A 23,287-nucleotide genomic window follows, 5' to 3' on the forward strand; every position below is an offset into this window, starting at 1 on the left:
CCTACCCTACACTGCTGTAACTAAATTACTTCCAAATTAATTCTACCTTTAATCAAAGCATCCTTTCTTTCAAAGAAGCTAATCTTTATTGAGGGGAAAAGTTTTATCATTAAATATATTCAATGTTAAGTGAATTCTTTTAAAGTATTATTTGTACCTTAAAAAAGAACTCTAGTTAATCCTAGAGTTTTGATTTTATATATCTATAAGCAGAACCACAAAATGGAGAATTAGTTTTCAAAATCACCTGAGGATGGATGTGGGGGTGGGCACAGTCTTTTAATGCCCTAGATTATAAATACGTTGATTTCTCTTTTTTCTTTCTTTACATAAATGCATTGATACCACAGTTCAACAGGATATAAAATAAATTTTAGTGAGTCTTCCTTTTGAAGAAACATTTAATGAAGCAACAATTTAATATTAAAAAATTTCAATACCAGTCACTTAACATACACAATAGCTAGGTTAATGTTTGCATGTAGTTATTTATATATACATACATTCTTACATAATGCAAAGAGAGCATATACACTGCTTATTATTTCACTTTCATTTAGCTATAGTATATAACCTTCTAAATATTATTTTAATAGTTATATTCTATCATGCAATGCTGATGTATCACAGACTATTAATCACAACACTACCTTAATATTTTATTTGAATTATTTCTAATTTTTGTCTATCAATGCTTATAAATAATACTTCAATTAATTTCATGATCATATCAACTTGTGTTTATATTGACCTGCTCTGCATAGAACAAATTTCAGGCACTACTATATTTAGCTTTCAACTCTAGTTATATGTAGCCATCTAGTATTTTAAAATATATATCAAACCCTTTCTTCCTCTAGGATTCTTACTTTCCTTGAACTTACTAGTTTTGATATAACCTTGACAATGCTGCATTTTATCATTTGATTTAAAAATACTTTGTTATTTTAAGACATATCAACTGGCATCTTCAGATAGTTTTATTTCCATGCCTTTAAATAGAATAAAAATTCTATTTAACTTTAATATTTTTCATTATACGACTTTTATTTCATGAGACATTTTATTCTTTAGACATTTCAATCAACCATTTTATATACAATCTTATTCCTTTACAGGAATGTCAGAGCTCTGGAATTAATTTTCCAACTTCACTTTCTTCTTTAGTATTAGTTATAGATAGCAAGGACTATGAATGCACAGTAGTATCTTTGATTTATGCACCAGAAAATGGTCCTTTAAGTATTAAACCACTTTTTCTCAGATTCTAGATGTCTTGTCTTATAAAGAGTTATAAACCAGTTTTAAACAATGGGGATATATGTATAATTATACTAAGAAAAGAAACATTTTTATAGTAACTTGCCAAACAAATTAAAATTTTCCAAATGATTCTTGCATCCAGAGGGATCTGGCCAATTATTGCATAATAGTACTGAGGAATCATACTACTCAATTTAGTAGAATAATTCAAATAACTAGTATTTCCACCTTAATAACTTGGAGAATTCAGAGACAACTTTGGGTTTCTATTCCTACACACACACACACACACACATGCTCCAAGAATATGCACAATCAGTAGTATTTATAAATGGAGTATTCTTATAAAGTAAGATTAAACAAATAAAGAGAAGTAGTCAGCATTTGTTCACATTGTATTCTATGTTCTTGTGTGTCAAACACTTATTCTTCATAGCACCAACTTAAGCATGTGGTAACTGCTCTGAACTCTGAAATGCTTCTGTTATAGTTTAATTCTCTTATGATAGGATGAATAGGCACCTTCAATTAGTAACTTGTGGGCTACCAATTTGGTGAATTAACTACCATAAAAGTTTTCACATCAGTCAAATTCTGCTTTGGATTCAAAGACAACTCGTACTTGCTCTTCCCCGTAATCTTCCTTATCATTTTTATCCTGTATTCTCCTCCTCTCAAAATTTGGGTGATGTACATACTTAGAAAAGATGCACTGATTTTATTATCTCACAGAATTTTGAAAGAATATGCTATATAACACATATTTTCACATTAAAAAAACCTGCACTCTTTTTCCTTCTAGTATTTTCTCTATGTGAAAATTACTTAGGGTTATTTGTGAAAATTTATGAACTGATAAGCATTGAAATTTCTAAGCATTGAAAACCAAAGTAAGATAAAAAATACCTGTTTATCATGTGACATAAAATCATCTGTTTCCATAGTCCTGGTATTATACAACTTTCCTGATAAATGCACTGAATATCTGCAGTGGCGATGCAATCCACAAGCCTGACAGGAACAGTTTTCAGGATTCTTCCATTGGATACTCACATTAGAATAATTTTCTACCCGCTCCTGAAAACAATTAAAAAATATAAGGGAGCTTAAAATAAAATAAGAATTAACCCAATTAAATATATCTTAGAAATCAAAATATAAGAGCAAAATCTACTGATATTTCTTAATACTGAGCACAGAGTTGGTATTAATTTTAAATGAAAGAATAATTTTTTTTTTCAGTACTGGGATCAAACTCAGGGCTACCTGCATATGAGGCACGGGCTCTACTACTATTCCAGTCGCTTAAACATGAATTTTTAGTCCTGGCTCTTAAAAAAAATAGTCAAGACTAGGAAAAAAATGTTTCTTATCTCTTTTATGAGTTACTACTTAGTGTATGAAGTATTGTTCTCAATGGATTTTAATTTACTTCTTTTCTACCTTTTATTTCTAATTAACATCAATAAGGTATTAAAAATAAGAAAAAATGAGCAGCATAAAATCAGGATAAGAACAAGATGAGTTAATTTAAGCTACATAAAAATTGAGAAAAAAATAATCCATTCTCCATTATATGAGTTATATCATATTCCCACAAAATATTCAAGAAATGATTTAATCCTCTCATGGTTACTTGCTATAGTCTTATGAAAATAATCACATAGGAACTAAGGTTTTTACTTGTCCAATACTGATAAGAACAGTCTAATAGTTGGAATTATTTAATGAGTAAAAGACTGAGAAAACACTTAGTGTGCAAAAATAAGCTTCCTTAAGCTGTGAAGTTATTTAAACCTGAGTAATTATGCTTATAACCTAGGTTTGTGTTAGACACTACTGTTCTAATTAGTAATGTATATTAGGTTTTACTACAATATTTGAAATGCACTCATGAGCATATTTACATGGTTACTAATATACATATGTATCTTCTACCAGTCAATGGTAATTAAGTTTCTAATACACTTAAAACATTGTTTTTGTTTAACTTTCATATTTATCATACTTCACAACACTTTCTGACCTGTCACTTACAGGCGGAAATTCAGACTGAATACGTGACTAACCACCTTTCCTTCCTGTGTTTGTGGTACTCATGGAAGCACACACATGCTGAGATGAAACGTGAGTTGAAAGCTCTGTCATTTTGATTTTCTGAGTGACTGCAATGAGCAGAGAACTCTTGATGACTCACATTGGACATATAAGTGACAAACTTTGTTGGGCTAAAGTATTGTGATTTTATTATTTGTTTATTTTGTTTATTATTTCTTATCTTTTACAGTATAACTCAGCTCATTTTATGATCTTCCTGAATTATCTGTCTATAATATTTTTGCACATCTGACAGTTACTTTAGCATGGGGTGGTATAAATTCACTATAATCTATCATAGTATAGTAAAGCATAATGTGGCATAAAAGTATGGGTTTTAAGAGTCTGACTATAAGTTTAAATGTTGGCCTGTATAAAGTACTAGCTGTAAAATCTTAGGTTATTTAATTTTTCTGAGTTACAGTTTCTTTATTTGTAAAATTTAGGAGAAAAACAGTGACTTCCTTACATGGTTCTTTGAAGATTAAATAAGTTTACTTTCCATGTAAATTACTTGGTAAAAGATAAATGTTCTAGAAATATATACTATTTTCTTTCTATTAAAGTAATTTTATGCATATTATAAAAGCTCTGCTATACATTTTATCTTCAAAGTAAGTGAATATTTCCCTTCAAAGTAGGTAAACATTTTCCATATCTGAGGATAAAACAGGCTCAGAGAGGTTAAAACTTTACCCCAAATCAAAAAGATATATATATATGCTGACCCTAAACTCAAGCCATCCTCTAACTTGAAGTCTCCTAATCCTGTAATCCCATAGCCATCTCTGAAACTTAAGCATCGATGGCAAATTTGTCATCATGTAATTCAAGAATGAACAGGCCTTGCATGGAACCACATCTTCTGATAAATGAGGTAGCTAATGATTAAAGTATTAGAGGTATTTTAAGGGACTTGAACTTCCATTATCTACCATTTTCCTTCTTGACAAACATTAGATCATAGAATATTGGAAGTAGAAATATAAAGACCCTGAAAAATCATGTGGTATATCTTCTACTATTAGAGATTATATGCAAGAAATCTAGAAAATAATATGGAATCCAGGAAATCTTATAAATTAAAAAGGTGAATCCCCCAAATTGGTAGAATAACAAAATTTAAGATAAACAAGTATGTCAAACACCATGTAGGACAATGTTTTTCAAACTGTTTCATGAAAATCAAACATCCATTTTGTATTTCATACAAAGGAACCTCATAGTAAAACACAAATGTGGAAGCATTGCATTCTAAACTCCCCACTGAAGATATACAGTACAAATTCAAATGTTAGTGCTCCTATAAAGTCCTCCAGTAAAGAAACAAGATTTTTTTTGGGGGGGTGGGGGTTGGGTGGAGGGGCGGCTCGGTAACCAGCAATCAAACTCAGGGCACTCAACCACTGAGCCACATCCCCAACCCTATTTTGTATTTTATTTAGAGACAGGGTCTCACTGAGTTGCTTAGTACTTCACTTTTGCTGAGGCTGGCTTTGAACTTGAGATCTTCCTGCCTCAGCCTTCTGTGCTGCTGGGATTACAGGCATGCACCACCATATCTGGCTGAAACCAGTGTAAATTAAACCACTGTTTCTCAAAGTTATCTGTCTATAGAACTATCTCTTCTGAAATAACAATTAACATTGTGTGAGACAATCTCCTGGTTTTAAAAGATAGGCTAAGCCCTAGAGATGTTCCAAAGTTGTTATCATTTAAAACCATCTAATTATTGAACAGATTAGATAGTGTGGATGATTAAAACAATAACAGCCTTTAGAAAAGAATTACCCAAAAAAGAGAAATGCCAATACTTTAGAAGACTATTCCATCTGACTGGAAATTGAAATCTTGAGAGGTCTACATACCCCACTGACTTGAGAGGTCCTATCCCCCCCCACCAAGATTAAAAACAAATTATACCTTATATTGCTCTTTCCAACGACTTCTAGAAGCTAAACTCTCTAGGCGGGGCTGAACAAAGCGATTATCCAAATAATGAAGAGATGTCAACATATCTTGTGCATACGATTTTTGCCTGGTGCCATCTGTTTAGGGGGTCAACAACAACAATAAAACAATCACTTTTTCTACATACAATATTGAAGCAATTGTACATTTAAGGATCTCTTTCCATAGTTTTAGAAAGATGGATGGTTGGCTGATTAGTTGGTTGGAAATACTTTGAATTATAAAAAAAAAATGTAATAGGGTAAAAAAAAAAATCCAAGCATAAGGGCAAGAAAACAGGGTAAAAGGCTCAATTTTTCTTCTTATAAACATCAAACTTTTACATTATTTTCTAATTAAAAAAAGAGCCAGGGGCTGCGGTTGTGACTTAGCGGTAGAGTGCTCGCCTTGCAGGTGTGGGGTCCTGGCTTCCATCTTTAACACCACATAAAAATAAATGAAAAAATAAAATGTATAAAAAAATAAAAATATACTCTTAAAAAATAGCCAGGTGAAAATGCCTACCAAATTACTTCTTTTATTCTCATCTTTAGAAAACTAACATGGATCAACCACTGAACTTGAGGAAAAAAAAAAAAAACCTCAAAAAAGTTCTGACTAGGCTTTCAAGGCCCTCTGACATTGGTGCCTTCCTACTGATCCAGTGGTAACTCCTGTACCAACAAATCAGAACTGATTTTCTGATTAGTCCTTTCCTTCATTCCCTTTTAGTTGTTACACTCATTTCTGTTTTCCTGATTTGGTTCATAAAATATTTTCTATTTGTTTAGAGAGGAACTGATGTTTTCTTAACGAATCTAGCTAATACATTTATCATGTTTCTTTAAGTCAATATAAATTCAAACCGTACCTTACAAACATGGCTTACAGAGTCCACCTATGCCATATCTACTCTTCTGAACTCATCTCCCTTTCCCCCAACTCATCCCACTCTAGTTACACAGGCCTTCTAGTTGTTGTGGAAACATTTTCCCCCCCTAGGGGTATTAGCAGTTATACTCTCAAACAATGCCTGGTCCATAGTAGGCATTCAATAAATATTTATTCCATAAACTATTACTAAAATCTTATTTTGGCACATAGGTAGGTTTTCAACACAACATACTTATAGTCTATTAAAAAAAGAATTCTGTGCTGAGTGCAAAATATGAGTATATATATAGTTCCTCTCATACTCTGGTAGGGGAAAAAAGAAAAATATATTTAAATAGAATACAAAAAAGTTGCAAATACATGATGAGTTCTACCATAAGAGATAAGAGAGTGAAAAGTACCACTTTTGTGGGTCACAGATAACCTCCATAGTAGAATGCTTTTACACTCAGAAAATCTGAAATAAAAAGTAACAGCAACAGCATGGACAAAGGCACAAAAGTATAAAATAACATATAACTGTCAGTGAAATTCAAAGAACTTAAGCTAGGAGAGCACATGGGTGTTCAGGCACCTTTCTGTTTTATATGTCATATCCTTAAATTCACTGTAAACTCTTTCAGGGCAAAGACCTGTCACAAACTTATCTACTAAATATCTCAAATAACAAACAATAACAAGCTTTTAAAATTAATGTATTTTTGGTATAATTCATTCTAGAAGGAACAATTTTTATGCCTTAAAAATGGTTATCCTTAGTTTTGTTTAATCAAGTTTTAAAAGTGATAGTGTTTAAAAAAATGGGAAAATTAAAAATAAAGTTGTTCCATTTATCTATAAACTTACCATACAATGATCCCAGAAAAGATTCATCTAAAGCATTAATCAGAAGGGCCTTCACAACTCTTTCAAAGTGAGTATAGTGGTCACTAAAAGAATCTGAAATTAATTTAAAATAAATATTAGAATCTAGTAAATAAAATAATTCCTTGAATATAATAGGTTCCTTCTCTAATGCTAAGAAATCAATACTATTTATAGCAGAAACAGCGTAATCATCTTACAGCTGCCTTACCGACTTGTGTAGTCACTAGGCCTCCATTTTCCAAATTTACTGGCCTCTAATTCAAAGTTTATAAATGTAATTTCAAAATTTACCAAATGTATAAAGGGAAAGTTTTTCTGAGAATTTTAGGGGACATATTATGAAAAAAGTAAAAATCATACCCTTGATACTTAAAGTTTTTTTTTTTTTTGGTAGTTGGACAGAATGCATTTATTTATTTTTTTTATTTGTTTATTTTTATGTGGTGCTGAGGATCGAACCCAGTGCCTCATGAATGCAATGCAGTCACTCTACCACTGAGCTACAGCCCCAGCCCCAGCCCCAGCCCCAGCCCCTTAAGTTTAATTATTAATTGGACAACTGGTATGAGAAAGCAGGAGACAAAGTCTCCAAAAATAGATTGTTTAATACACTGTAGTCTGTAAAACATGTTACGTATAATATCATTCAGGAAACCGATACCCTACCCAGAACCACAATGGCTATAAAACTCCATTTCCCTTACTACTGTCTCAGATTTGGGATTTTTCACATAAATTTATAAAAGTTGTGTCTTTTCTTTCTCATGCCAGCTATATAAGCATGTTTTATCACTAACCAAGTTTCATACATGAAATCACATGTTGTAACAGGCCAGACAGTGATTCTATTCTTATTATTTTGGGATTTAGGGTTTACTATGGGGTGTGGCAATGTTCTATATTAAATGTAACCTGTTTTTTGATCCTGAATGTTCATTACAGAACATTTGCACTGCTCTGGGCACCTGTGAAGACATATTAAGGGCAGTCTGAGTATTTCTGGAAATGTGAAAGATGTTTATAAGAGATTAAATTACAATAAGACCTATTGTTGGCAACCATGAATTTTGACTTTCCTTCTGGTTGAAATGAAAAAAAGATGGAATTCAACATGGAAGAAACTTTATACTTAAATTTTGGTTTCTAAAAGGGCTGTATAACTTTTTCAGGCTTTAGGGGAAATTTTAGAATGCATTTTTCCTAAGGAGACACCTATAGGAAGTACAAAAGTGACTAAATAAAATAGTAATAAAAGTAAATAGCAATAGCAGGTAATTTTCACAGAAACCCTTAGACTTTAAAGTAACTATCATTACTGTCAATTATAACAGAAGTAATCGCGGTAATTACTGACTATAGTATTTTCTTAAAGATCAGTAGAGCATAATTGGGAAATAAAATATAGTAGTACTTCAAAAGGATTCAACTTTTACTAGATTTTCATCAGACTCTGAATATAGAATAGAGTTGGTATGCAATTTTATTTGCATTAAAATTTATCACTGAATGCCTTCCATTCCAGCTATTCAGAAGGCTGAGGCAGGATGACTGCAAAATTGAGGCCAGCCTGAACAACTTAGCCAGACCCTGTTTCAAGATAAAATTTTTTAAAAGTCACCTAAACTCTATTTTACACTTCCAAAATATATTAAGGAAAATAAAATTCAATCCCTCTGAACCTAAGCTTAACTATCAAACAGCAATAGAATTTTTTACCCCACTGAATTTATCAGTGTTGAATGTGCTAATGCTCTGAACTGCCACTCTATTTCAAAGACCTTAATCACCTTGAGAGGTTTTTTCCCTAACCATCACCTCTCCTATCAATGGCAATCAGAATCACCTTCAAAAAGGCCAGGAAGAAGGCCATGACTTCATTATGTTTTGAGTGGATGCAGGGTGTTGGTAGGATGATTTTTCTGGCATCTTAAATTGAAAAATAATAACACTATAGAGCAAGTACATGCCAGACATCATTCTAAGCACTTACATGAATTTTCTTATTTCTCACAATAAGCCTCTGAGGAAACTGAAATACAGAGAGGATGAAAAATTTTTCAAGATCACACAGCTGGTAAGTATTAGAACAAGGGCTGGAACCTAGGGTGTCTGCCTCCAGATTTCAGGTAGATATTGTTATTCATGGTAGACTGATTTGATATTTCAGAATACAGAAGTTAAGCTTGGGTAGAAAGTTGAAGAAAATAACATTCAAATTTCTTTTCTTAAAATTAAGAAAAAACAATGTGTAATAAATAACATCAAAATTTACATAATTAGAGGCAGAACAATATTCTAGGAATATTGCTAAAAAACTTTCCCCAGTGATAATTTTATTGTTTTTGTTTATTTGGTGGTGCTGGGAATTGAATCCAGGGCTTCCTTCATGTTAAGCTCACATTCTACCACTAAGCCACAGACCCCTCTGCACCCCATAATTTTAAAAACTGGAAAAAATAAGTAGAAAATCAATAATATTTGTGTTTATGCATAATTTGATTTTTCTAAAGTAGTTAACCAGTTTCATCATTTCACATTTATAATCTAATATTCTGGTGGTTTCCATGTGTAATTTGTTATACATTAATTTCACATACAGGCTAGGACTTTGTTTCAGCACCATGTGCCCTTCCTACTGCTCTGGCTATCATTCTCAGGCCAGTAATACACTGTTTTACTTACTGCAATTTTATGATAATTTTTTATATCTGGTAAGGAAAATTCTTTAAATTTACTGTTTTTAAAATTTATTTATTCTCATGGGTTTGTTATTCCAAGTGAATTTCAAGATTGTTTGGTAAAGCTGAACCAAAAATTAATTTCAGAATAACTTCTTGTGTTATGTATAGCACCTTTCAGAGCCATGCTTATTTTCCCACTTATACATGTTTTCTTTTCTATTTCATAGTAGGGTTTGTTTTTGTACCTATAAAGCCAAGCTTTTGAGATTAGACTCAGAAAATTTATTTTGGTTGTCACAGTACATGGAATTTCTCCTGATCATGTCTTCTGAATATTTATTGCTATATATAAGAAAACCATTGAGTTTTACACATTTATTAGGAATCTGGTTATTTTTCTAAAATCTTTTACTCATTTCAAAGTGGTCAGATTTTCTTGGATATTTGTGGGAGATGAGCTTCCTCTGATACTATAGAGCTGCAGATGATACAATTAAGGGATTCTTGGGCATTGTCTTTGCTGTCTCTCCCAACCCTATTCTTCTTACTACTATTTCAAGAACCAAAAGAAAGTTTATAAATATTCCCTTAGATAGAAGCATAGTGATTGTTGATGTACTTTCTTCCGGAATGGAGGTATAAGCCCAGTATAAGAAGCAGAGGCAGAGGGCTGGTGATGTGGCTTAAGCGGTAGCATGCTCACCTGGCATGCGTGGGGCACTGGGTTCGATCCTTCAGCACCACATTAAAAAAAATTAAAAATAAAAGATGTTGTGTCCACCAAAAACTAAAAAATAAATATTAAAAAATTCTCTCTCTCTCTCCAAAAAAAAAAGAGGCAGAAAAAGAAATCGACTTCTTTTTCTACTCTAAAAAAATTCCCCTACCCTGTATGTAGGGAAAAGGAATCTGAAGAAAACTATAGAAAGATATATGACATTACTCCTGCTCTCAAAATATTCATATTCCTTCTCTTAACTTCTGTAGCCTTGGTTAAGTAAGTTAGAAACTTATAGTTTGTATATACACATTAAACTTACTACATTCAAATAATATCTTTTCAATACAGATGCTCCTTGACTTATGATGGGGTTACATCCTAATAAACTCATTTTTAAGTTAAAAATGTTAAGTTGAAATTCACTTAACAATCCTAACTTGGGATAGAGGTATAACTGAGGTCCTGGGTTCAATCCCCAGCCCCATGAAAAGACAAAAACAAAAACAAAACATCAAAAAACAAGAATACACTTAACTTGCCTATTATAGTACACTATATTATTTACCCTGGTCAGCATCTCAAGAGTGTTTCATATTGCATATCAGTAGTCTGGAAAAAGATGAAAATTAAAAGGTTTATACTGAATGCATATGGCTTTTACACTACCTTAAAGTCAAAAATTCTTAGGCAAAACCATTTAAGTTGGGAACTATATGTTTTGCTTTAATGTCTTAATAAATTGTTCAAAACCCTTCAAGTTAGGAAATACTTTTATCTTCCTCATTTTAACTACTGACTCATTATACTATGATGTTAACTCTTGATTTAAAACACTGTCATGTAAAGGACATGTTCTTCTATTACTAATTTTTAAATACTTGCTTTTTTATGAAAAAGCATGTATGGGAATTAATATTATTAAATGCCTTTCTATAATCTCAACAAATTATGATTTTTCCTCTTTTAATATTTTAACAACATATTCATGATTCCTAAAATTATTTTTATAGTTCTGAAAAGAATGGCTAGAGGTGTTTTCTTTATTCTTGTAATTGGAAAAAATAGTTCTTTCATAAATCAATATGCAAAGTATTTTCATCAATTTATCAGGAATGTGAGCCTCTTTTAATTTGAAAAAAACACCTATTATGTGTTATGAAAGTAACTCCAGAATATTTTATCTTTGAATTCGTATCTTATGTTTTCTCATCTAAAAATATGGTATAATGTTTAATACATTCAAATCTTCCTTTATGGTGGGCTTAGTGGCGCATGCCTGCAATCTCAGCTCTTTGGGAGGCAGAGGCATAAGGATTGCAAGTTCAAAGCCAAACTTAGCAATTTAGTGAGGCCGTAGGTAACTTAAGAGAGACTGTCTCAAAATAAAATAGGAAGAGTTGGGGATGTGACTCAGTGGTTAAGTAGTACTCCTGTGTTCACAATCCCTGGTTACCCTCAGCCCCTGTCCCCGCCAAATCTTTCTTTACATATCTCATTAAAGTTATAAAATTTTCTTACTTGAAGCTTTTATCTGTGCATTATACTATACCCCTAGGAATTTAATCTTCTTCATAACTTTTTCTTCTCTACATTAGAACACCTCAGATTTATCCTATGTATCATTGATATGATTTTCAGTACTGTTAATTCTGTTCTTTACTGCTTCCAATATAGATTTTATTTCTGACTTTACACTTTGAATTTTCTGGGAATTCTTTGTCTTAGCCAGTTCCCTTTTACTTAAAATCAGGCTTTCCTTATGACTTTCTACTGCTTTACATTAGATTGCAAAGCAATCTTCTTCTGTTTCCTTTAATAAAACATTTTTCATGGTAATTTTTTTCTGAGTTTACCGTAACTGCCCCAACATGATTTCATTGGTATCTTTTGCTTATTATAGAACAAGGCAGGGGATCTAAGATTTAATATTTAACATAAGTGGTTGTGATACTTGTGATTCTTGGGCCCATTCTTTATTGTGGTGATAGAGTGATTCTCTTTAATTGCTAGATGGGGATGAAGTTGATGTTCATTTAGTCTAATTTCCAATATTCTAGCAAGGCACTAGTAAACCAAAATGTAATCTTCTCATCTTTATGAGGTTCTGTTGATCTAAATATATGATAGGATATAGATTTTATATATACAGATCAGAATTCTTTTCCTATTTTCCTCCCTGTGTATAATATTTTCAGTGTGTGAATATACAGATCTGATATGCAATGGACAACTGCCCCTCTCCTTTCCACCTTATCTTTTCTGGGAGTTGCAGTCTCAGAATAAACTAATAGGGATTGATGAGAAGGGAAGAAGACTATAACTGTCTCTAACTTCAACCATGTAGCAAGGAGGAAATTACACTATTTTGAGTCAAAAATTCTTAGGCAAAACCATTTAAGTTGGGAACTATATGTTTTGCTTTAATGTCTTAATAAATTGTTCAAAACCCTTCAAGTTAGGAAATATTTTTCTCAGAGCCAAATGGGAGGTAGTGAGAAAATGACAAAATATCTTCCTATAGGTTGACTGCTCACTTCAAAAGGCAAAACCGAACTAACCACTAATAGTGATCCTCAAATTGCATACTCAATGTGGAGTTAGGAAATGTTTTGCTCAAATTCTTATCATATGTTAAATATGAATGGTTGGTTGTATAAAAAAGTTGTATAAAAGTTGACAGAATTAAACTGGGAATATTAGCTTAATTACAATTTCCCCCGGCCACAAAGTGGTGTTCATTATTCACTACATTGGTTATTGTTTTAATGAGAAAATAAATTTTTGATTTTATAAGAATTTATAGTAACTATCAGAAAATAACCCCTTAGCAAATTGAAAATTGCTTATATTAAATTTTATTATCTTCACATATGGCTTAAAACTAATAAGTACAAAAAACATTAAAACAGAAGGTATCATTCTAGGTGGGTCATGCTGGTGCATGCCTATAATCCTAGCAGCTTAGGAGAACTGAGGCAAGTGGATCACAAGTTCAAAACAGCCTCAGCAACTTAGCAAGGTCCTAAGCAACTTAGTGAGACTCTGCTTCCAAAAAAAAAAAAAAAGAAAGAAAGAAAAAAAGAAAGAAAAAAAATTATCACCCTAAAATATGGGGCTTTTTTGGTCTGATTTTGAAAAAATATGGTCATGTTCAATATTTACCTGAGTCTTGAATTATAAAACTCAAGAGTCTTCAATCACTTAATCACTCAACTTATCTTAATCACTCAACTAATAATGAGTTTCTATGTGTCATCAAGTCCCAAAGGTACTGGGAATATGAAGACAGGGAGGTTGGTTAACCAATCAATTTTATTTATTTATTTTTTGGAAGTGGGGACACCCACTTGCCTTATTTGATTGGGCTTTATGATTTTACACATCAAAAACTTTTTTTGATTACAGTTCTGAACAATGTATAAAATTATGTAACCACCACAACAGCTGTTCCTCCATACTAAACTCCTTTACAATACATCTCAATTGTTCAGTTTCATACACATTGAATCTGAGACCTCTGAAAGATACCCTGGTTAAAAAAAGGACAATAAAATGATAAAAATTTGTGACTTATGTTCAGAAATCTTTCATGGCAATAAAAGTTTGGGAATTTTTTCCTACATATTGGAGTAATGAGGAGTCTTTCCAAGCACAAGCAAAACAAAGGTAGTTGAGGATGGAATACCTGAAAACATCAAAATTTACATGGCAAATGGAAAAGAAAATAATATTACAAGGGAAGCCAGGAGAGAGTGGTACCACAGAAAGTAAAAATAGAAGAGCAACCTGAAAGTGACAGTGGCCAATGGTAGCAAACAGCACAGCAATATTAGGTTAATAAAATAACTGAAGAGCATTTGGGTAAAGAAAAGTTTAACAACAACTTCAGTAAGAGTAATTTTACTATACTGCAGGAGTCTGATTTTTACTGGGAAACATGTAACAGAATGGTAAGAGAGTATTGAATGAGTAGTGGAATATACTAACTCAAGGGGGGAAAGGCATGAATATGGTTACAAGTGAGGTCAATCTGCTTATAAAGATAAAATCATTGAATATAAGGAGAACTAAGTATATGACAGAAGTAGAAGTTTTAATTAAGAACTCACAAAATATATTGCATAAAAAGTCAGATATATTTTCCCCCAAAGCAGAGATGCTTAGTACTAAAAGTGAGCCCAGAACTCCTTGATTCAAAATGAAGTGAAAACTTATGTTCAGAGAAAAATCTGCACACAAATGTTTATAGCAGCTTTATTCATAATTGCCCAAACATGAAAGCAACCAAGATATCTTTCAGTGGGTGAATGGCTAAACTGTTGTAAATCCACACATGGAATATTATTCAGATATAAAAAAAAATGAGCTAACATGCCATGATTAGACATGGAGGAACTTAAAATGCATCCTGTAAAGTGAAAGAAACCAATATGGAAAGTTATAGGCTACATGATTCCAACTGTGTGACAATTTAGTAAAGGCAAAACTGAAGACCCCCCCAAACCCCCCCCCCCCAAAAAAAAAAAAAAAAAAAGAAAACCTCAGTGGTTTCTAAGAGTTCAGGGGAAGAAGGGAGGGATAAATATAGGATATTGTTAGGATAATGAAACTGTTCTGTAAGATACTGTAATGGTGGATACATGTCATACATTTGTCAAAACTCAAAGAAAGTACAACACAGAGTCCTAATGTGATCTGTGAGTTACACTCAATGATACTATATCAATGCTGGCTCATCAACTATTACAAAGGTGTCAAACTAATCCAAGAGGTTAATAATAGGTGACACTGCATGTGAGGGAATATAGGTCAACTCTTTGTACTCTCCACTTAATATTTCTGTAAATTACAACCTACCATTAAGATGAAAACAAGTAAAGAAGGAAGTCATTAAAACAAAAATCAGAAATGTAGAATAGAGAAGGAAGTTATAGTTCCTACATGTTGGACTTTTATTTCCATTAATTAGCAGGAGAAGATATGCTCAGGTATTTTTCAGCAAATATTTTATCACCTTCTAGATATATAATCCAGAACAATGGGACACTTCACAATTAAGTATATATCTTTTTAGTACTCTATTAAATAAAATGGGGAGTACACATAAAGCACTCATATCATATACTAAACTACGATGCTTATTTCAAGGGAAAACACTGTGCAACTCTTTGAGATGGGGCAAGGCATAATTTATCTTGAAACACCATTTTTAACTGAAACAATGCTTGACAAAATATGATTATTCAAACTTGGGTATCTACCAGACATTTTCTCAAAAAACAAAAAAACAAAAAAACAAAACAACCAAACAATGAGCTTGTCACTTCAAGAACAACTCACAGGGTTTGTTTTCAATGATAAAAATCAAGTTTTTAGGTAGAAGTCAGAATTTTGAGAAACTTGTCTGAGCTAGTTTGAACTTGACAGCTTTACAATACCATAGCACTATTCTGATGAGATTGATAGTGATATCAGTGAAGGTGAATTTTAAAAAAATTATGTAATAAAATGGGCTAGCATCTGAAGGATCTGTAGTACCTAGTGAACTCGTATCTTCTAAATGACTAAAATATTATATTGCAAAATTATGCTTGGGTAAAAAAGTTATTCAAATTGCAAGACAGACGAATTAAATGATTATTAAAATACTCATCCCTTTTTCAGCTACCCATGTGAAGTAAAACTTCATGTGATTCAACCAAAACAACATATTACAACACACTGAATTAAAATTAGAGGTAAGAACCCCGCTGCTTTCTATTAAGCTAGACATAAAAAAGTATTTGCAAGAATGTACAACTGCTATTCTTCTCATTTCTGTAAATAGTTACTCCTCACAAAATGTTATTTCTGTTAATGTAATGAGTTTAGTAATGTTATTTTAAATTAATAAATTAATAAATACATTTTAAAATTCTAAATTTTGTATCTCTCTAATGGTAAAATATTGACTTAGCCCACTAGAAATAAAGGCTTATGGGGTCATTTTTTTAGGGGTGGGAGTGCTAAAAAGTGATTTACCACTGAACTATATCTCCTATCCTTCTCATTTTTTATTTTGAGATGGGCTTGCTTACTTACTGAGGGTCTCACTAGTTGCTGAGATTGGCTTCAAACTTGTAATCCTCCTGCCTCAGCCTCCTGAGTTGCCGGGATTACAAGCATGTACCACTGCACCTGGCAGAGGTCAATAATTTTTAAGAGTGAAGAGTTCTTAAGACCACAAGAATAAAATACTGGACTAACAAATTTAAGATATCTAAAAATGAAACCACAGTTCCTAATCAGTGGTTTATAACATGATATTAAAAAGGTTGATTTGATGCTTGATACACTATAATGATTAGAACAAGTCATAAAAATATCTTGGTATTTAACTTACAAAGAGAATTCTGTTTTACTAATTTCAATTGAGAGGTAGTTAATTTTTTTTCTTGTTGATTTTTATTCTCTTCATCACCCTCCTCATCTTGTACTACAAAGTCATCAATAATATAATTATCTCCATCTTCATCATATTCAGAATCCTCCTCCTCCTCTTCATCACTGCTTGGGCAGGATTCCTTTTCAGAGTCCTAATTAAATTAAAATAAATGATTCAGTAAATTGTGGCTTTAAAATACCTAGATAGATATGAAATTAAAAGATTAAATCTGAGAGCAAAAAATGATCCACAGAGTTAAGTTCATATTTTAAAGTTAAAATTAAATTTGTCATGTTATATGCTGAACTCTAAGGAAGACTATACCTTGCTGAGGTGATGTAAAATGTTTAAACATTAAGAATATAAGCAGTGAAGAACAGGAAAGACCATACAAAACAACAAATAGTCTTTCATTTTAAAAAACAGTGAGGTAGTAGGGCTTATGATTAAACAATATATTAGATGTGAGTACAAACAATATCAAAGATATTTGATTAAAAATAAATTCTAGACTTACTGAGAAACAGAACAGACTCAGTACTTTGATTTCATAAAATTTAAATCAATAAAAAATTAAAAAAATAACAAAACCAACAAAATAAAACACACCTCAAAATCTCTACCACTATTGCGTCTTTGGCGAGATCTTTGTTTTGAGAGTTCTTTCAACTTCTGGAGTTGTTCTCGCTTTCGAGTAGCTAATGATTTCTCAGGGTTTTTTAGCTCCATTTCCACTGAAGAACATTCATCTTCAACCACTCTTCGTGGACGTTTAACACCTACTTTTCTAATTAGGATATCACTGTCATCACTCTCATCACTGTCATACATCACAGAGGAAATCCTTTTTCTTTTCACTCGCTTGATGTGTTCTTCTTCTAAATCCTCATCTATGATTTGTACAGTATGTTTTTTGAGATCCTTCTCTTCTTGACTCAAGTGCTTTTCATGATCTGTCAAGTCAATATTCCTATGATTGGTTTTGTTAATTTCTTCTTCATATGTTGAACTGTTGCCAGTGTTAATGACATGCTTACTGCTGCTTCCTTCACTTTCAGTTTTGATTAGTTTAAGCACTCTTTCATTTTCTGGTGTGTTATTACTATCGAGCCCCTTGTTACTATCAAGTTCTTCATCATTATCAACACTTTCATCACTATCAAGCTGTTCATCACTATCAAGTTCCTCATCACTATCAAACTCTTCATCACTATCAAATAACTGTGAGATACTATTTCTTTTAGTCCGCCGCCAATCAACTCGAGATTTTTGCTCAGGCACTTGAGTTTTAGAATTTTTCCTTGTTTCATGTCTTCTAACATGTACCATTTTCACTTAAGCTTCTACAAAATAAAGTTATTGGGGATATAATAACAATAACCAGATTAAGGCAATGAAATTAAATTTATTTGGCTTTATTAAATGGTCAAAAGGTAAAATCACATGAAATATCTGAGTGAAGATGGCAGAATAATCATTCAACAAATAATTTATTGATATTTATGAAATAACTGTATTACCATCTGTTCTGAATTATGATATATGTTGTGATAAGTGATACATAGAAAAATCATGGTCCTGTATCCTTCAAAAAATTATTATCCATGTATAAAACTAACAGAAACATGTAATTAAGAAAAATTCAAGATAACTCAGTTACCCAACAAGTAATAAAAATAACTATGATGGTCATGTAAAGATGCAGTGAGGTAAAAGGGCAAATGATTTACTGAAGATTATCCTGAACAAATGTATGTGATCAGACAGAATTCTCAAGGATTGGTTATATCTGAAAAGAAAGAATGAGAAAAAAAAAAAAGGAATTTCAGGCAGGTAAAATGGTAAGGGTAAAACTTTAGCATTAATAAAGAACACATTATGTTCAGTAAATGAGTATGAAAAGGGTATTTAAAAAGAAAATTCCAGTCTGTTCAGTTTGGAAAAAAGGAGAGAAAAGTGAAATGAAATTACCAGGATTATTCATCCTGAATGTAAAGGTTTCTGAACAGAGAAATAACATGAATTATATAGGATCAACTGACATGAAGAAATTTATAAAGTAGCAATAGACATAAAAGACAGTGCAATACTGAGACATCCTATCACCTAAAATTGTAGCTTCTACAAACCTTAGTAAAATGGCAATGGTCTTAAACCACTCAAAGATACAGTGTAATCCAACAGAAAACGTACTAACAATCAATAATGAAGTCAAGTCAAGTCAAGTCAAAAACAAAAGAGGTTAAGAATGAAGCAGATCATGATATGGGAGAAAAAAACCCCCAAAGCTGTCAGTATATGATTAAGAAAAGGGTGAATTCCACTAAAATTATCATAAGCATATATTAAAGGATCAATTAGTGATAGGTGAGATAACTAGAACATCAGTAACCTATATGTACTTCTGTGGTTGCTAAGCAATAGAAGTATGATTACAATGTAATGAGACAGACGTCATAATAAATGTATTGGAACTTATTCAACTGAATGTGATCCCCTTCGAAGAAATCACCTTATGAAGCTGATTATTCCAATATTTCCATGATGGCACAAAATATAACTAGAGTTTTTCTATAATCCAGTTATAAAAAATACAAATTAAAAAATATGAAACTAATCATTCTAAAATGTTTATTCCAAAGAGTGGTTTCAACATCCACTTTATTCACTTGTCTGAGTTATAAAGGATTGTTAGTAGGTTCCAGAAATAAAATCTTATTTTAAAAATATTTAATTTTTTAGTTGTAGATGGACACAATATCTTTATTTTATTTTTATGTGATGCGGAGGATCGAACCCAGGGCCTCGAACGTGCTAGACGAGTGCTCTACCAATGAGCCGCAACCCCAGCCCCAGAAATGAAATCTTCATAAGATAAAGATAACTATCATTAAAGACTTTTTAAAATGTGTGGCATACTCTGAAGGCAATTCCACAACAGAAAAGTAAAAAAAAAAAAAAAAAAAACAATGGCAGTATTAGTAGAACAAATTAATAGCTTCCTAAGATGATTACTTTGGAGAGGGGAAAAAACCCATTTGATTGTATAAATTTTGGTATATTTATAAGGTAATATGTCTGCCTAAAATGGTAATATAAAATCAGAATCATATAAATAAATATAAAATCATATAAAATCAAGAACAACAGAGATTGTAAGATTATACACCAGAAATTATCTTTATAGTGTTATATACCAGAAATTCAGTGTAGGCTGAAGTAGAACCTTGAAACAAGATATAATCATATTGTTTTATAGACCAAAAGTATGCTACTTGAAAGTACATTTGGATTAAATCTTAAAAAAGACTTATATTAAAATCAGTGAAGATAAAAATTTTGTGTGGTCAAAATTACCCTTTCTAAGAATGCTTATTTTGCTCTTCAAAGCATTGTTTTGTGTATATCACATTGCTTTACAATGTCTACCTAGTTTCTTTTCTAGTTTTGAACAGATTACTGTTTCTTTGGTTAAACACTAGATAAAAGGCAGCTTTTGAAGCTATTGACTACAAAGAAGTATTTTTAAGCACAGACAGTTAAATTTGCATAAGCCAAATAGGCATATGTGCATTATGCTACATGTAGCATTACTTATTATTACTTAAATAGAAAGGCTTACTTCTTAACTGGAAGAAATAATGAAAAAACATTTATGATCACAAATAACAAATATGGGTTCAACAGTTACACTACAGCAAACATGGACAGTAAAAAATATTAAAATGAAAGATGATTTTTATTAGTATCCAAAGCAGATTCAAGTACACTAGATGACCATTTTACAAAACTATAACATGCTCAAAAGACATTTATTTATCATATAATAGGTTATTCCTCTGACAATTGTAGAAAAGATGAAGAACATCACACTATTATAAAGACACTTTATGTCTGTACATCATTAAGGTATCATTAAAAGAAACCCCCGTGTATTTATAAATGTTCAGTATATATTCATATTTATTTTTCAACTCTGACAATGATCCTATGAAGACAATTCTCTCTTCATTTATAAATATCAAAGCCAATGACATAGAGTTTAAATGACTTACCAAGATCACACAGCTTGTTAGTGACAGAGTAGGGATTAGAAACCAGGTCTCCTGATTCCCGGTCCAGTGCTACACAATGATTGCTGCCAATATCATATTTGTACAAGTAGTAAAAATGAAGCCTTTAATATATTATTATTTTATCTCTCACTCATGCTAAATTTTAGTTTCAGAAAATAACCATCAGAATGGCTTCGGTTTATAGACATGCTTTTTTATTATCCAACTGAATTTTAGTGCACATGAGTTAGGACAGAAACTTCTGGAAATTATTTATCCATTAGGCAAGAAAAGAATGTGCAAAAGAGATGAAAATTTGCAAACTTCCCTCTATCATCTTATTGATGAAACTGGTCACAAAATTTAAGGGAATACTCAGAGAGCCTAAAAGTATAAATTTCAAAGAAAGGGAGACTCTCATGAGAAAAATATTTATTTTGGAAAACTGCAGAATTTGCTTGAGGAGGCGCATTTAAATAAAATAAATCATTTCATTTGGTCATTTCAAAATTGCCAGCATCTATCATATTTCAAAATTGCTACTTATATCAATAAGGTAAAAAATTGTTGAAGAGTAGAATTTGAACATGGTTGGCTCCTTTAAAAATTGTGGATATCTTTACTATATTATCTGGGAAGGGAAGAATGATGACAGAGGGAAAAGGTGAATGAACCTGGGAAGAGAAATAAGAAGATAAAGCCGGGATGATGAGTAACACATCTTTAGAATTTACTCAAAGAAGAATCCATGCAAATGGCCATAATTTCTGTGTAGGCTGAAAAAATGCTCAATTTCTTGAAATGAGAATTTTATCAAGCTTCTGTAATGATACCTTACCTTTAGGCAAAGAAAAACAAAGACTCCAAACAGAAAGCATTAAATAAGCGAATGAAGAAGATAAATACTATTACATCTTTGTGCTTCATAATTATTATTATGTAAGATGCATGTACATAGCTATGCTGTCAAAGAATATAAAGGTAATTATCCATATCGCCTGTGTTTTTCTCATAGTAACTCTATGATTAAAAAAGGTACTGTGATGACAGCATTTCTCATCAGAAGAAATATTCTTTCTTCTAGAGTTTAAGAAAAAAATCGGTATAGAAATCACCTACTTGCTATACGAACAATATATGCGGTAGTTTACACTAAGATTTTAGGTGCAGTGAAACCCCTGGCCATTATTTGAAATTCCACCAGAAGGAATTCATTTTTATTTGTAAAACATCACCTCTCCATGATGTTTTCTTTTCTATGGCAGTTTAGAGAGGAAACATGAATAAACCAAAGAAACAATTATCAAGTATCTACCAAAATGCCAGCACATGCTCAAAGCAGTGGCATTAGTGGAAAAAATAAACATGCTCTCTGCTCCCAAGGAGCTCACAATCTGATGAAATTACTAGGGGCACCAAAAACAAGTCAGCGTAATACAAGATTTGATGGCTACAGTGTATGATTAAGTTCTTATCACACCAGTGTGAATAAATTTATCATAGTCCTTCCATTGGCTGGAAAAGAGGACAGCACAACACAACAGAAATAAGAAATGGGAAAATAAGAAACACATAAAAAGAGGAATGCTAATTCCTCCCACTTAGAATCACAGTCCAGCACGACACAATTTCACAGAGTGGATTCTGCCAGCTTGGCAACCAGGATAACTATATCATTTATTAAAATCACAACACTGTCGGTGCTTTGCTAAATCCAGCACGGAAGAATGGCAGACGGAGGAAAAAGATCCTCTCGGGAGTTAACATCAGTGTTATTCTCACGATTACAAACCTGGCTCTTTGGCAGGACGCATGCACCCAGTGCAGCCTGCCCGCTCACTTGAGCGTTCACTCTACCTCCAGGAGGGAGGGACAGTGTAGCTAAGAAACAGGACCCTCAGAGATTCGCGACGACGTGAGCCGGAGGACAGAAACCCCCAGACCGCGGAGAGGCTCTGCACCCAAAAAACAAACAAGGGTCTGGAAAAGCCGGTACCCGAATTACGGACCGAGCACTTCCTCTCGGCAGAAATAACGGGCACCGCGCCCACAGCGCTCAGCAAAGGAGGAAGGCTGGTAGAGCAAAGGACTGACGGGCGCCGTCCGGTCCACCCAACAGCGCCCGCGGGGATTTTACTCTTGGCCGGCTGGGAGGCGCGGTAAACCCCGCCCTTCTAATATACCATTAGCTGAGGGAGCAAGGGCGAGTCCCCGCCGCGAGCTGGCCCCGCGCCGCCCTCGCGCTCTCACCTTTCAAAGCGCCTCCGCCTCTGCCTCCGCCTCCGCCTCCGCCCCGGGCACTCGCTATAGCAGAGGCGCCCACCCGCTTCCGGGT

At 32.7% G+C, this 23,287-nt stretch overlaps 1 protein-coding gene across 4 annotated transcripts in view; it reads right to left on the bottom strand.

Moving 5' to 3' along the window:
• The window catches only part of Ccdc82 (coiled-coil domain containing 82), a 33,220-nt gene extending 9,935 nt beyond the window's left edge, over positions 1 to 23,285 (bottom strand). Inside the window, exons 1-6 of one of the 4 annotated variants that reach the window (XM_046462379.2) lie at positions 23,203 to 23,285; positions 17,507 to 18,240; positions 16,856 to 17,048; positions 7,051 to 7,143; positions 5,284 to 5,408; positions 2,170 to 2,340 (exon numbers count right to left, since the gene is read on the bottom strand). In XM_046462379.2, coding sequence (XP_046318335.1) covers positions 2,170 to 2,340; positions 5,284 to 5,408; positions 7,051 to 7,143; positions 16,856 to 17,048; positions 17,507 to 18,226 — 1,302 coding nt within the window. In that variant the 5' untranslated portion in view covers positions 18,227 to 18,240; positions 23,203 to 23,285. Of the gene's footprint in view, positions 1 to 2,169; positions 2,341 to 5,283; positions 5,409 to 7,050; positions 7,144 to 16,855; positions 17,049 to 17,506; positions 23,176 to 23,202 lie in introns of those variants that run through there. The other 3 variants (XM_046462380.2, XM_058584980.1, XM_058584981.1) reach the window with 3 other exon arrangements.
• Positions 23,286 to 23,287: the final 2 nt, after the last annotated feature.

The sequence above is a fragment of the Marmota monax genome, unplaced genomic scaffold (genome assembly GCF_021218885.2).
Source record: "Marmota monax isolate L192 unplaced genomic scaffold, Marmota_monax_Labrador192_F-V1.1 WCK01_AAM20220418_F8-fsc00104, whole genome shotgun sequence".
Classification (NCBI taxonomy): domain Eukaryota; kingdom Metazoa; phylum Chordata; class Mammalia; order Rodentia; family Sciuridae; genus Marmota; species Marmota monax.